The sequence below is a fragment of the Eleutherodactylus coqui genome, chromosome 12 (assembly GCF_035609145.1).
Source record: "Eleutherodactylus coqui strain aEleCoq1 chromosome 12, aEleCoq1.hap1, whole genome shotgun sequence".
In the NCBI taxonomy this organism is placed as follows: Eukaryota; Metazoa; Chordata; class Amphibia; order Anura; family Eleutherodactylidae; genus Eleutherodactylus; species Eleutherodactylus coqui.
The window spans coordinates 131508228-131523443 of NC_089848.1; the positions used below are offsets into that span (position 1 = coordinate 131508228).

The 15216-nt window shown below is 41.1% G+C and overlaps 1 protein-coding gene across 1 annotated transcript in view; it reads left to right on the forward strand.

Moving 5' to 3' along the window:
- Nucleotides 1–11556: 11556 nt before the first annotated feature.
- Nucleotides 11557–15216, forward strand: part of GAD2 (glutamate decarboxylase 2) — a 107983-nt gene continuing 104323 nt past the window's right edge. The window contains exons 1-4 of the mRNA XM_066585682.1: nucleotides 11557–11650; nucleotides 12365–12424; nucleotides 12530–12679; nucleotides 13708–13941. Of these exons, the coding sequence (XP_066441779.1) occupies nucleotides 11575–11650; nucleotides 12365–12424; nucleotides 12530–12679; nucleotides 13708–13941 (520 nt within the window). The 5' untranslated portion in view covers nucleotides 11557–11574. The remainder of the gene's footprint in view (nucleotides 11651–12364; nucleotides 12425–12529; nucleotides 12680–13707; nucleotides 13942–15216) is intronic.

The following is a 15216-nucleotide window of genomic DNA, read 5'->3' on the forward strand; positions in this document are numbered from 1 at the left end:
CCCCATAGTGTTTTTACATCCTAGCTAAGTGGGCTTTAATCCTCAGGGACATAAAAACATGCATCCCCTGAGGATTAAAGCCATGTGGGCTGTGGACAAGACAGCTACATGCTGTCGGTTACCGAAGGTAGCCAACAACATGGAGCTGTGATGAGGGCCGCGGGAAGTCCCCGCGGCAATGAGATCCGCACTATCCAATGGATTCCATCGATTACAATAAAGTCAATAAAAAGTCAAAAAAAGTTAAAGATTCAGCTGCCCTCATGGATCGGATCCATGGGGGTAGCTGAGCATACTCACCCACATCCTCTGTGATGTCCTGCGGTGATCTGGTCCTCCAGGACCTGACGCTGCTCTTCTGCGCATGCGCGCCAGACGTCATTATGTCATGCGCTTGTGCAGAAGCCAGTAGACCCAGGAGATTTGAAATCTCCTGGCTACTGGCTCCTGAAGGTAGCTGGGAGGCAGGCAATATCACCAGGCACCGCGGTGACTGGTATCCAATGAATTTGCTGGGCAATGAGGCTTAAAACACCTTCAAGCAAAATGTCTGTTTTGAAAGCCACGGACTGCTCCATTTAGTTTGAGCCCCCTTGTGCATACAGACATAATATTAGGGCCACAATGGGTATGTTTCTGAACACAGGACAAAGGGTGGGATCCATTTTAGGGTGAAAGTCTTCATTCCTATGTATGCTGTACAAAAAACAGTTTTTAAATTGACACAATTGCAAAAAAAATTAAATCATAATTTTCTCCTTCTGCTTTGCTTAGATTCATTCACAAACTGTGGGGTCAAAATGCACAGTACACCCCTACATTAATTTGTTAAGAAGTCCAATTTTCAAAATGGGGTCATTTGTTGGGGTTCTCCATCATTTTGGCCGCTCAAGGGCCGCTACAAGTGCGCAATGGGGCCTTAAACACTTTCAAGCAAAATGTCTGTTCTAAAGGCCACCTGTTGCTCCTTTCGGTTTGGGCCGCCTTGTGCATACAGACATAATATTGGAGGTACGATGGGTATGTTACTGAACACAGGAGAAACATGTTCCTATGACCTTACTATGAGCCTCTAGAGGACATAGGAGATGCCCCATCTGAGAAAGACACAGCTATTGCTCGCATATCTACCCCAGCAACAGCTTAATGATTGGTGCTTTAGTTGCTTAGTAACACCAAAGCCAGCATGGAAAAGGTAATTTTAAGTATGCGTACGCTGGTAGTTGGAGATTGGGGGCAGAAGAGGGCAGATGCAAAGAGTAGAGCATGAGAGGGATATACAGCGGTGAGACAGCAAGTGTGTCATCAGAAGAGATAGAGGGAGGAAGAATAGAGAGTAGTGGAGTTTCTCCTCCATCCTGAGTAGGGAAATCAGAGCCAGTCATAAAGAGAGGTCATCATAATAGTGAGTGTTACCTCCGCTTGCGCAGTTATCATTGTTCCCAAATCCACAAGAGTGAATTATCTCTACGACCTGACATTACATAGTAAACTGCATGCCTTCAGTTTACTGGAATCCGATTGGACTGGTCTTGTTATTTCATTACCATAAGTCAGGTTTTTCTCATATAAAGGCATTGGCATCACGTACAGATATCAGCAGTCAGTGCCTGAATTATGCAGAGACTCTTACCAACCGCCTGCTGCGTGAGTCACCATATCTGTCAGAGTAGTGACCACTGTGATAAAGTGTAAACTGACTACACCCACTCAAGCTACCTCTGGCTTGCTGCAACTTGAACTCCCATCACCATCTGCCTTGGGGAGCCCAATTGGACCAGAGGGTAAAGAGTCATCCTCATCCTGCTCTCTCTAAAGCTGATGTAGCTGCCTCTTCCTCCATCTCCCTCCTGGATATGCAGTTACCTCTGAGCAGGGAGAGATAGTTTTGTGTAGGGTCAATAGCATGCCTATTTCAGGTCTCTCCTTTGCAACTGATAATCAGGCTTCAGAGCCAGGAGTGGAAAATGGCAAGCAGAAGTTGAGCCACCACCATCACCACCATCTTCACTGACATTGACAACTACCCCATATTCCAGTGTGTCCCAGGTCAGCAGCCCTCCACCCCTTAGCTATGGGAACTTAAAAAAATAATACCACTCCAACCATCCACAAGTGCAGAGCCTGAACAAAAGCATTACACAGCTGCTGCCAATGTAAATGCTGTCCTTCAGGAGGTGCAGTAACAGTTTGAAGTACCACTCAACCACTTCATCTGTGATGTGGCTACATGCTGGAATTCCATATTGCACATGCTGCAGAGGCTAAGCCAGCAGCAGAGAGTGGTCACGGAGTACTAGATAATATATGCCATAAGTAGGCGATGTATGTAGATTGGTCATTTGATGCCTGTGGATTGGCTGCAGATCAAAGACTCGTGTGCCATTTTAGCCTACTTTCAGGTAGCGACCAACATAATCAGTCATGATGACGTACTGATCAGTATACCCATCTCTGTTGTCTGCCGCCTGGAACAGTCACTACAGGGTCTCAGAGACAATGATGTATTGTCACAGAAGGAGGAAGAGGAGGAAAGGATACCAGTCTCCCAACTGTCTGGTCAGTCCACCATTACTCAACACCACAGGGAGCATGGCTTTGGGCAAGATTGTCTTCTCCAACACATTTTTCCATCCATAAGTGAAGTATAGAGAAGAAAAAAGAAGAGGAAGAGAAAGGGTTATTTATAGGTCCAAAGGCAGGGAAGGAGCTACACAATGTACCTTCCATCCATCACCAACCCCGGCTATTCTCCATGGATGGCAGGACCAGTTGGAGGACACTTTTAGGCCTGACCTGAAGGAATGTGGGCCATCACCCTTAGGCACTGCAGCACTTGCAGAAAGCCCACATCAAAACATCAGATCATTACTGGGTGGCCACCTTCCATGATCCCCACTATAAGGCCAAAATAACAAATCGGTAAAGCTCGTCATTAAATTACGTCCGCTGGGCAAACCTTGCCGCAGCACAAACACCGGGACAGAACTGGAACTCCGAACACTGGATGGAAGACTGACTCTAGGCTGCAGGGAGAATGACACGTCCCTACCCATAGGCAGGGCAATTGCCTCGATAAAGGCGGACCCACACTGGAACCTCGGACCTGACAAACACTCAAAAGGAGGTCAACAGAACCAGACAGAAACTGAAACTTTATGCATAACCCCACATACCAACATCATATATGAACACCACTCAGATGTCATGCATGCTACCAATACAACCACAAGCTGTATGGAGCCACCACACCCACCATACAAGAGGAAGGGATGCCAGGCATCACCCATCTGGCATACAAGGAACAGCATGGCTGACATTACCAGCCCGCACCACGCACAAGAACATCCAATGTTTGGAGGCGACACCTGCCAAGGGAAAAGGAGAAATCTGTGAGTGACATGCACCTGTGCAGTCACTGTACCACATACTGCTGGATGCACCACCGCAGAAACGCCAGGAGGGGAGGAACAGCAGGTGTCCAAACCATCTTTAGGGAATACGGGGGAACTCACCCCCAACAACTGCATGCAAAGACACCAGATACTGAGCAAATACCAGAAACAAATGCATACCAACATAATGCATACAACATAATATGTCTAACATAATCCATAGCAACATAATGCATGCAGCATACTTCATAGAAACATACATGACAGATGGAATTGCTATAACAAATACGAGGTATTGGCTTTGTATATTGGCCTAAATACTTAAGCCCGCAAGCCACAATCAAGGCTCCTCGTCTTGCGGGTACCTACACTAGCAAGACAACATGTACCAGAGGACCCTAGGGGCCACCCTAGCCCAGACATGGCAAACGACTCAGCAGGACACAGCAGAGACAAATTGACATAAAACTGACAGAAAATAAACGTCAGAATGGACACGAACCCACGACACACTCGGGCTAGTATGCACGACAGAACAACACAGAACAGGACTGTCCACACCTGATGTCTGGCCACCTGCACAGACACTGGACAAGACACTGTTCATACAATATAACACATATACAGGCATGCAGGACAACAAACCCTAGAGTGAAGGGATACCAGCTTCCTCTTGCAGAGGTAGTATATTTTTTCTGCAACCAGACTGGTAGTAATTGGCTAGCCGGAGAACACCACACCCAGCCAGCTCAATCATTCCACATCTGTGGGGCTGTGCTGCTAGAAACCAATGTGGTACAACAGATCCCAGCCAGCACAGCCCTAACAGGCAGATTGTAAAGAACTCAGAAAGAGGATAGGAAGAATCCAATGGCTGGATGTTCTTAAGGACAGAAATGTCCAAACAGGTTGGGAAATATTGTGAAATGAGAATCTCAAAGCACAATTGTTAACAATGCCTACAAGAAGGAAGAATGTGAAGCATTTAAAGAGACCAGGATGAATGAACAGAGAACTTGTACACATATCCAGGTACAGCAAGAAATGACTCTACTGACAAAGAACAGAGCAGAGGAGAAAGAGGTACAGTAAGAAATGACTCTACCCACAAAGAACTGTGTAATAAGCGCACAGAGTCCTCTTGAATGGAGAAAAAGAAGTGCTGTTGTGAAGAAGAAGAGGAGAGTGGTGGTTGGGGGGGATTCCCTATTGAGAGGAACAGAGGCCACTGTCTGCAGACCTGACGCCTCATGAGAGATGTGCTGTCTCCCAGGTGCACAAATCACAGATGTGTCTGATAGGCTGTCAAGATTCTTCAGTCCTACAGAACACCACCTATTCCTACTAATACATGTAGGGACAAATAACACTGTACAAAAGGACCTTGCAACTATCTACAGAGACTTTGAAGACCTAGGAAAGAAGGTGAAGGAACTAAGAGCACAGGTGGTCTTCTCATCCATCCTCCCAGTGGATGGCCATGAAATAAGGAGATGCAACAGGATTCTAGAGGTGAACAACTGGCTATGTCGATGGTTCAGTCAGCAAAGATTTGGATTTTTAGACCATGGAGTGAATTACCAATATGATGGATTGCTTGTTAGAGATGGTTTGCACCTTACAAATACAGGTAAGCACATTTTTGGTGGGCGTCTTGCCTCACTCATTAGGAGAGCTTTAAACTAGAACAATATGGGATGGGAAGTGAAAGGCCAGGTAAAAATATACAGCTAATAAATACATTTGAGAACCTTGCTATTAGAAGTGGGCAAAAAATTCTGAAGGAAAGTAGAGGAGCAAGAGACCCCGATTACAAACTAAAATGTTTCTACACAAAAGCACAGAGCATGGGAAACAAACAAGGAGAATTGGAGCTCCTAACACAGGAAGAGAAATATGATGTCATAGGCATCACGGAAACTTGGTGGAATGATACACATGATAGGAATACAAGGCTTGAAGCATACAACTTATTTATAAGAAACAGACCTAAAAAAAGGGGAAGGAGGTGGATCCAACAAATTCTTATCTGCTCTTGCTGACAACTTTATCTTCCAAAAAGTCGAAGAGAAAACAAGGGGATCTGCTATCTTGGACCTAATTCTTACCAAGAGAGAGGAAATGGTTGAGGAAGTAAGGGTGGCTGGGACCTTAGGAGGCAGTGATCATGGTATCCTTAAATGTTGGATAACAAGGGGGGGAAGACCTGAGACAACTCAGACCTCAAGGTTGGATTTCAGAAAGGCAAATTTTAATGAACTCAGAAAGAGGATATGAAGAAGCCAATGGCTGGATGTTCTTAAGGACAGAAATGTCCAAGAAGGTTGGGAAATAATGTGAAGTGAGATTCTTAAAGCACAATTGTTAACAATCCCTGGAAGAAGGAAGAATGGGAAGCATTTAAAGAAACCAGGATGAAAGAACACAGAACTTGTACATGTGTTTAAAAGGAAGAAAAATATGTTTATCAAATGGAAAGAGGGGGGAAATATCTAAAGAAGAATATAATGGGGTCTGCAGAAACTGTAGGACAAGTGTCAGAAAAGCTAAAGCTAATAATGAACTGAGGCTTGCAACAGAGGCCAATCGCAATAAAAAAGGATTTGGGGGGGTCAAAAGCAAAAGAAAAGTCAAAGATGCTATTGGATGCTTACAAGATGAAAATGGTGAATTGGTTAAGAATGATGCTGAGAAGGCTGAACTTTTAAATTCCTATTTTGTATCTGTTTTCTCTCAGAAAGTAGATGGAACATCAGCTGATCTTCCCTGCGCTAATGGGGGAATAAAAGAATGCAGGCTATCTGTAAGCAGAGAGATGGTGAGGGAACACTTAGCTAATAGAGATGAGCGAGCATACTCGGTAAGGCGATTTACTCGAGAAAGCATTGCCTTTTTCGAGTAACTGCTGCCTCGTCCCTGAAGATTCGGGGGGGGGGGGTGAGCGGGGGGTTGCAGAGGGGATCAGGAGGGGGAGAAAGAGGGATCTCTCTCACTTTCCCGCCCGCTTCCCTCCCCGAATCTTCAGGGATGAGCTAGCAGTTACTCAATAAAGACGATGCTCTCTCTCGAGTAAATCGCCTTACCAAGTATGCTCGCTCATCTCTATTAGCTATTTTACATGAATTCAAGTCTCAAGATCCAGATGAATTACATCCTGGGATATTAAAAGAAGCAGCTGAGGTAATTGCTGAACCACTCGCCATAATCTTTGAAAATTCCTGAAGAACAGGAGAATTCCCCCGAAGACTGGAAAGGGGCAATTGTTGTCTATATCCTCAAAAAAGGGTAGAAGGTGGATCCAGGAAACTACCGGCCTGTGAGCCTGACTTCTATACCAGGAAAGATATTTGAACAAATTATTAAACAGCATTTATGCAAGTACTTGGATGAGAATGGAGTAATTAACCAGAGCCAGCATGGGTTTGTAGCAACCAACATGTATGAATGCACAACTTGTTATTTCTAAGCACGGATGGGCTATAACAGCAGATAACCAGTTCCAACGCCATTGTGTCTAAGAGTAGCATACAAACGAGACTCCAGTGGGCAAAAGAGCTCAAAACCTGAATCACTGAGCAGTGGAAAAACATCTCCTGGTCGAATTAATCCAGATTTCTGTTGTTGATGGGAGGTCAGAAATTTGTGCAAGCAGCATGAATTGCTGACCCCTTCCTGTTTGCTGGTCAGAACATGTCAGCACCTCCATCTAATCTGCCGGGATTACAAGAAGCTTCCTGTCCACAGGGGCCAATATTCCTGCAGAACGATTTAATCACCAAGTGGAATCTACACCACTATGAATTGCTGCAGTTCTGAAGGACAAAGGAGTCCAACACTACTAAATGTACATCTCTAATAAAGTGATCATTCAGTATACGTAAACTGATCAAACTGCTATTTTACAATCATGGACAAATAGAAGCTCTCAAAAATGCAAGGTCCTAGAAACCCCTTTATAGTAACTCAGTACGTTTATAGGAAACCACAAATAATCACTATTTTGTCATAAATTGTTCCAAATGACAATCTCACCTGTTCTGTATGAAAAGCTAAGTTCTACCACTCCTGTACTGTATGTAGGTGGTCATGATCTGGGTACAGATGTTGCAAAGCTCAACATAAATGTGCTAAACTTCTGCAATAAGTTATCTTATCTCAAACTATCGAAAAACTATTGTTCTCTTATCACAGTGCAACAAAAACAATTGAAAAGTTATTGAACGGGCAGAGAACTGTTGTGCCAAAAGCTATCTTATGTTAAGGGTCAAGTTAAACTTTGCTACATCTGTACATAAACCTTCCACTCCCCCGAAATAGGTAAACATTAAAATAGATCCAGACAATAGAGTCAGAGCAACAGTTATTATTACTGCTTGCCAGTGGCTAGCTTCGAGCATTAGCTGCCATATGGCACTGTGCAAAAGTTTTAGGCAGGTGTGGAAAAAATGCTGCAGAGCAAGAATTTTTTTTCAGAAATAGAAGACATCTGATTGACTCCAAATTTTTCTTGCAGCAGAACAACAACCCCCAACATCCAGCCGATGTCATAAAGAACTATCTTCCGCATAAAGTAAAACAAGGAATCCTGGAAGTGCTGATTTGTCCCCACAGAGCCTTGATCTCACATTATCCAGTCTGTCTGAGATTACATGAAGAGACAGAAGGATTGGAACGAGCCGAGATCCACAGAGGATCTGTGCTTAGTTCTCCAAGATGTCTGGAACAATCTCCCTGCTGAGTTCCTTCAAAAACGGTGTGCAAGTGTACCTAGAAGAACGGATGCTGCTGTGAAAGTAAGGGGCTGTCACACCAAATACTGATGGGATTACATTTCTCTTTTGTTCTGTCACTTTGCCTTTTGTTAATTGACAAAAATAAACAATTAACCCTTCTATTAGTGAAAGCATTCTTACTCTGCAGCATTTTTTCCACATCTGCCTAAAACCTTTGCACAGCGCTGTATATCTCTGCACCTCAGTTGAATATAATGTTTTATACCAAACTTTATTGTACTCTTTTATTTAGTATTTTTCATTCTCTGGTTCTTTCCATGTTTGAAGCTTTAAGGGCTTCTCTCTATCTCCTATCTCTTCAGTTGTGTGAAGCCAGTGGGGCAGGGAAATGGCAGCGCTGCCTGCAGGGTCCCATCTAGACGTGAGGGTATAAATCTGTTTCAGTCTTGCATCTTACGCTTCATTGGTCACCTAGTAGAATTTTCACAAAGGATCACTATGTGACAATCCTAATGATGACTAAGCTCAACTGTGGCATTTCAGCTTCTGGGCTCAAGATAAGAAGGAGGGGTGGGGGCGTGGGGGGACTTTCCAAAATATTTCTAGAGCACAAAGAGATTGGAAGCAACAATATAAAATGCTGCACTAAGCAGAAGAACTACAGACACTTACTTAAAGGGGACTGGATGATAATTTCTGGAGACATGCAGTATAATACAGTATGTGCATGTAAGATATCAAGAATATAATATATTTTGCAGTGTATTTCCAAGCAGGGTGGTGTTGTGTAATGGCGCTGGTGTAACAGGCTGGTCGCATGTGCCCAGTACAGGTCACATGATGGCGTGGCGATGACTGAGAGAGGAAGAGGTGGCAAATGAAAAAAAAACACTTTTACTGAACAATTAAGGAATAACGTGGCTTCTCCATCTCCTTGAGACGACAGGGCTCCTTGGTCTCTCTCTAGGCAGCCCCTCAGCATGGGGAAGCCACTCACAGCATAGACCCTCTTAATGGCTGCAACCACTCGACAGCAGGCTGAGGCTATAGCTGACTCTGCTCTCTCACTGCTGCATGCTGCGCGCTGTCTGTGACGCAGCACAAATCCTTTATATCATGCCTGCAGGGCACCAAACTTTCTCGAGCTCAGGGAGGTGCGTAGTCCTCTCACTTTTCCTACCTGAGGCCAAGTCTTCCTTGCAGTGACATGCTAGCCATTATATGCACCCGAAATTCGTTCCTTTAAAAACTAGTCCCACAAAATGCAAGCTGTCATATAGCCTCAGTGAGGAGGACATAAAACAGTTATGGCTGCTGGAGCACAAAAGAGGAAATGACTTACTGGTTCTTAAGGCTAAAATTAGTTATGTTACAAAGGGGTTAAAATGAACTTAGGGTAACCATTTTCGGGAGGGTTTTTCCAAATTTAACATGATTGTTGGGGGTTGAAATCCCCAAGTTATTTTCCATCTCAGTATTCCCCAGTGGTTTCCCATGTAGCGTGTAATGGTGACATGGATTTGCTGCCTGTGTGCAGAACCTTACATTATCAGTGTTACACCTTATCTGACACTTTTCTGCCTCCAACTTATCCAGACCCCTCTGAAGAAGGTTGGTCTGTGATGCACGTCAAGGTCTTTTCCTTACACTATGATGGGACTCTGGGGAGCTTTATACTCTTTACATGTAGTTAAAATCTTTAGCTTTATTTCTAAAAGGCACTTTGTCTTTCCCTCTTGGATTAGGTACCCCACTAGTAATCCCCTCAGATAGTGCCCTCTGTGGTATGCCACTAGTAATCCCATCCGATACTGCCCCCTGTGGTAACCCCTCCAATAGTGCCCTCTGTGGTATCCCACTAGTAACCCCATCCAATACTGCCCCCTGTGGTACCCCACTATTAACCTCTCCAATACTGCTCCCTGTGGTACCCCACTAGAAACTGCATCCAATTATGTCCCCTGTTGAACTTTACTAGTAACCTCTCCAATACTGCCCTCTGTAGTACTCCACTAGTAACTCCTCCAATACTGCCCCCTGTGGTACCCCACTAGGAACCCCTTCAATACTGATCCCTATGGTACCCCACTAGTAACTCATTCAATACTTTCCTCTTTGGAATTACACTATCATGTTTCCCCAAAAATAAGACTCTGTCTTATATTAATTTTTGCCCCAAAAGAGGCACAGGGTCTTATTTTCGGGGGATGTGTTATCATACTTACCTAGCAGGCACTGTCCAGGTCCCGCACACTGGCCTCCGCAGTTCCAGCAGACTTCTTGCAGTTCTCAGCACCGACAGAAGATCACAATGGCTGTGATTGGTTCATCAAGCATTGCAGTGATTGGCTGAGCCACGGCACTCGAGAACAATCAGAGCAATCACTTGCTGGAGGTAGGGTTTACAAACCCCATTACCAGCAAGTGATCTTCTGTTGGTGCTGAGAACTGCAAGGGAGCCAGCTGGAACTGCGGAGAGCAGCGGAAGGGATCCGGACGGCACCTGCTAGGTAATGTATTGCTTTTTTTCATGTGGTGTAGCTATGGCTTATTTTGTGGTAAGACTTATATTTCAAGCCACTCCTTCTTCCCCTCAAAAATTAGGGTAGGACTTATTTTAGGGGTAGGCCTTATTTTCAGGGAAACGTGGCAATAACCCCTCCAATACTGCCTTCGGTGGTACCCACATAGTCAAGTCTACTCCATTATCAAACTGAGAGCTGATGCATCTTTTTGTATGGAATATAACACAGCTACACATACACATATAGAGATATTATATAGACAGTACATATAGAGATATTATATAGACAGTATATACATTGTGTATTTGTATAGTGTGTGTAATATTGTCACACACGAAACCTTAACAGTAAGCATTTTTTTTCTTCCTCTGATGTCATTGTGACGCTCCGCACAGTCATTTTATAGCTGTTCAGCTTTTCATGTTAAATGTCCCAGAAAATCGCTCTCAGAAAAGACAGTTCTGCTTACCAATAGGTAGATGAGAGAGCACAGGGAGGGGTTGATGCTCTCTCATTCTCGCAGGGGTCTGATGCTTCTAGTTCTGGGATTCTAATGACTTGGTGAAGTGCAGAGATCTCACTCAGGACTGCGGAGCGCTCACAGGCAGAGGCTCCCATAGTGCAGAAGGATCAGCACCATGGACAGCTCCACATAGACAGCAGCACATTCCAGCAGGTTCAGCACTGCGGACAGCTCCCTACAGACTCCTCCGTACAGACCTGCCTGTCACCTGCTCTGCTTCCACTGCATCTACGACTTTCTTCAGAACACCTATATTATTGCTTACTGGTACTTATATCCTCTCACTAGAAACTGATCTCTACTTTGTCTGCTACTTTCTATGCTCCTGTTCAAGCTATTAAGTAGCAATATTCCCATCAGCTCGCTGCCCACATTTGCTGGTAATTGCAGTGGTCGGGATGGCATCGCCTGGTTCTGGATTTTGGTCTTTTGGGGGAGAAGATGGGAACAATGAATCTGACAATCCTGGAACAGGTAAGGGATGGATGTTATAGCTTGTGCATACACAGTTAACCTCAGTGTATCAATAACTGAGTATATGCTTGAAATTATTAGAATACTTTAATCATTGGAATGATTGAGTAAATGGGGATAAGGAGTGATAGGGAATGTATTAAAAGTAAGGATCTAAATAATGATGGCATTGGAGGGAAGGAAGGAAGAAAAGAAGAAAGGTGGGGAAAAGGAAGGAGGGGAGGAAAAGGGAAGGGAAAAAAAGGAAGGAAGAAAAAAGGAAGAAAGGAAGGAAGGAAAGAAGGAAGGAAGAAAAAAGGAAGGAAGGAAAGAAGGAAGAAAGGAAAGAAGGAAAATGGAAGGAAGGTTAATAAGAAAGAAAGAGACAATGGGAGGGAAGAAGGAACAAGAAGAGGGAATGAACTGAGGAAAAAAAAGAGTGAAACAAAGAACGAGAGGAAAGAAAGAAGGAAAAAAGAAACAAAGAAAGAAAAAAAGAAAGAAAGGAACAAGGGGAGGAAAGAAACTGGGGTAAGAAAGAAAGGATGCAAGGAAGGAGGAAAGAAAGGAATAAAGAAACAAACAAGTAAAGGAAGGAACTGAGGGATGACAGGAAGGGAAAAAAGTAACAAAATGAGGGAAAGAATTAGGGAAAGGAAGAGGCAAAAAAGAAAGAAAAGAAATGAAATTATAAATAAAACGTATATACAATAATTAACTGTTTTTCCATTCTAGCAAAAGCTTTTTGTCAAGTTGCTCAAAAATTTACAGGAGGAATCAGCTCAAAATTATGTGGTGAGTATAAACCTTCTATAGATACATTATTTTATCTCCAATGAAACACTGACATTATTGGGCGGATGTTCCTATTTGATCTAAAGTTTGCATCTCCTTGTCCAGCTTTACTTTATGGAGAGGGTGAAAAATCAGGAGACCTAACAAACAAAGATGAAATGTGTCCTGGCGACAAAGGAATGGCTTCCAGCTATGACAAGCATGCATACAGCTGCGAGAAGGGCGAACTCAACTTCTCCTTATTGTACTCAACAGGTAGGCGGTCGGCATTTTTAAAATTATTGTATTTACCAAAACTAGTATGTTTTAAAGTGTTTTACAAATAGATACATTGTAGTGAAATAATATTTCATCATACAGAAAAGATAGATAGATAGATATGAGATAGATAGATAGATAGATAGATAGATAGATAGATAGATAGATAGATAGATAGATAGATGTGAGGTAGATAGATAGATAGATAGATAGATAGATAGATAGATAGATATTAGATAGATAGATAGATAGATAGATAGATAGATAGATATGAGATAGATAGATAGATAGATAGATAGATAGATATGAGAAAGATAGATAGATAGATAGATAGATATGTGATAGATAGATATTAGATAGATATGAGATAGATAGATATGAGATGGATAGATAGATATTAGATAGATAGATAGATAGATAGATAGATAGATAGATAGATAGATAGATAGATATGAGATAGATAGATAGATAGATAGATAGATAGATAGAGAGATAGATATTAGATAGATAGATAGATATGTGATAGATAGATAGATAGATAGATAGATAGATAGATAGATAGATAGATAGATATTAGATAGATAGATAGATAGATAGATAGATAGATAGATAGATAGATAGATAGATAGATATGAGATAGATAGATAGAAAAATGCCACAATAACTAACTTTTCCAATAAACACAATTGTTATTAGTTTTATAAGGTTTAACAGTTATTGTAGATGTAGTTTAATAGGATTTTAACACACAGCCATTGTTGTATATGTTATATATAATTTCTCTGTTTATTTATAAACCACACATTCTCAATATAACCTTTACTATATGTATCAAAATATACTGAAAATGTTATATGAAATGTATATAAAATATAAAGATACAAAATCTCTATACTATTACATGATGTAGTAACAGGAATGTTGGTCATTTCATTTATCTTCACATTTATAATAATCGAATGTTCTTTTAGGACATAAAAAAAGAATTTTTGCTAAAACCAATTTCATTTTCCCCAAATGTTTAGATCTTTTACCTGCAAAAAATGGAGAGGCAGAAACCCTGCGCTTCTTGCAAGAAATTATAGACATTTTATTACAATATATAGTCAAAACCTTCGACCGATCTACCAAAGTGATTGATTTTCACTATCCAAATGAGCTTCTTCAGGAATATGACTGGGAGCTGTCAGACCAGCCGCAGAATTTGGAGGGGGTCCTACTGAACTGCAAGACTGCCTTAAAATATGCCATTAAGACAGGTAATGCGGCTGATTGTTTGTATTTACATCTCATTTTTATGGTTATTTTGATTATTTTTTTGCAAACAAAAAAAAAAGCTACAATTACAAATTACAAAAATTTACAAAACAAGATTGAATTTTAATGATAAAACAGTAAGTTTCAGCAATCTATGTTACTGATAGAGTTAAATCTATGTTACCGGCATTATGTTCTGTGAAGTGAAATTTGAACATACACTATATGATTTATGAGGCTGCAGATTATTTTCACCAAAGGGCTCTTCTCCTCAAGTACACGGCCATGCACAGATCAAAAAGACAGCGATGTTTCAGTCTGGTGAACTCATTATCTGGAGTCATTTAGGTTTATTGTACATTGGCAAATGCCCCTCTCTCATCATGTTGAGGAATAAAGGGATAGTTTGAAGATATTTTTGAAAAATTGTTTTCAGCCTGTATGATAATAATGTGATAATTTGACCTTTAGGCTTTATATTGTTTCATGTGTCGTTCAGGGTTTTGTTTTATATGCACATAAGTATTTAGAGAAAACATTGGTTTATTCTTTTTGTCTGATTGATTAGATTTAGTTTTCTATTTTTTCATCTATTAAGTTTTTATATATAATTAATTCTATATTTTTGGTTTATTTGCTACAACTCGTTTTGGATTTTTTTGTATTTATTTTATCCCTAAGTATAAATTTAGTTCTTCTAGTTGTTTTGTTATTTTTTCATTAATCTTTTTTTCTGTTATATAAATGCATTTGTGTATTCTCAATTTGGAAATATATTTTTACATTAGCTTTTTTGGTGGCTGAATACATTTCTCATATCTATCTAACTATCTATCTATCTCATATCTATTTCATATCTATCTATCTATCTATCTATCTATCTATCTATCTATCTCATATCTATCTATTTCATATCTATCTATCTATCTATCTCATATCTATCTATCTAACTATCTATCTATCTCATATCTATTTCATATCTATCTAACTATCTATCTATCTATCTATCTCATATCTATCTATCTCATATCTATTTCATATCTATCTATCTATCTATCTCATATCTATCTCATATCTATCTATCTATCTATCTATCTATCTATCTATCCATCTATCTATCTATCTCATATCTATCTATCTCATATCTATCTAACTATCTATCTCATATCTATTTCATATCTATCTAACTATCTATCTATCTATCTATCTATCTATCTATCTCATATCTATCTATCTCATATCTATTTCATATCTATCTATCTATCTATCTCATATCT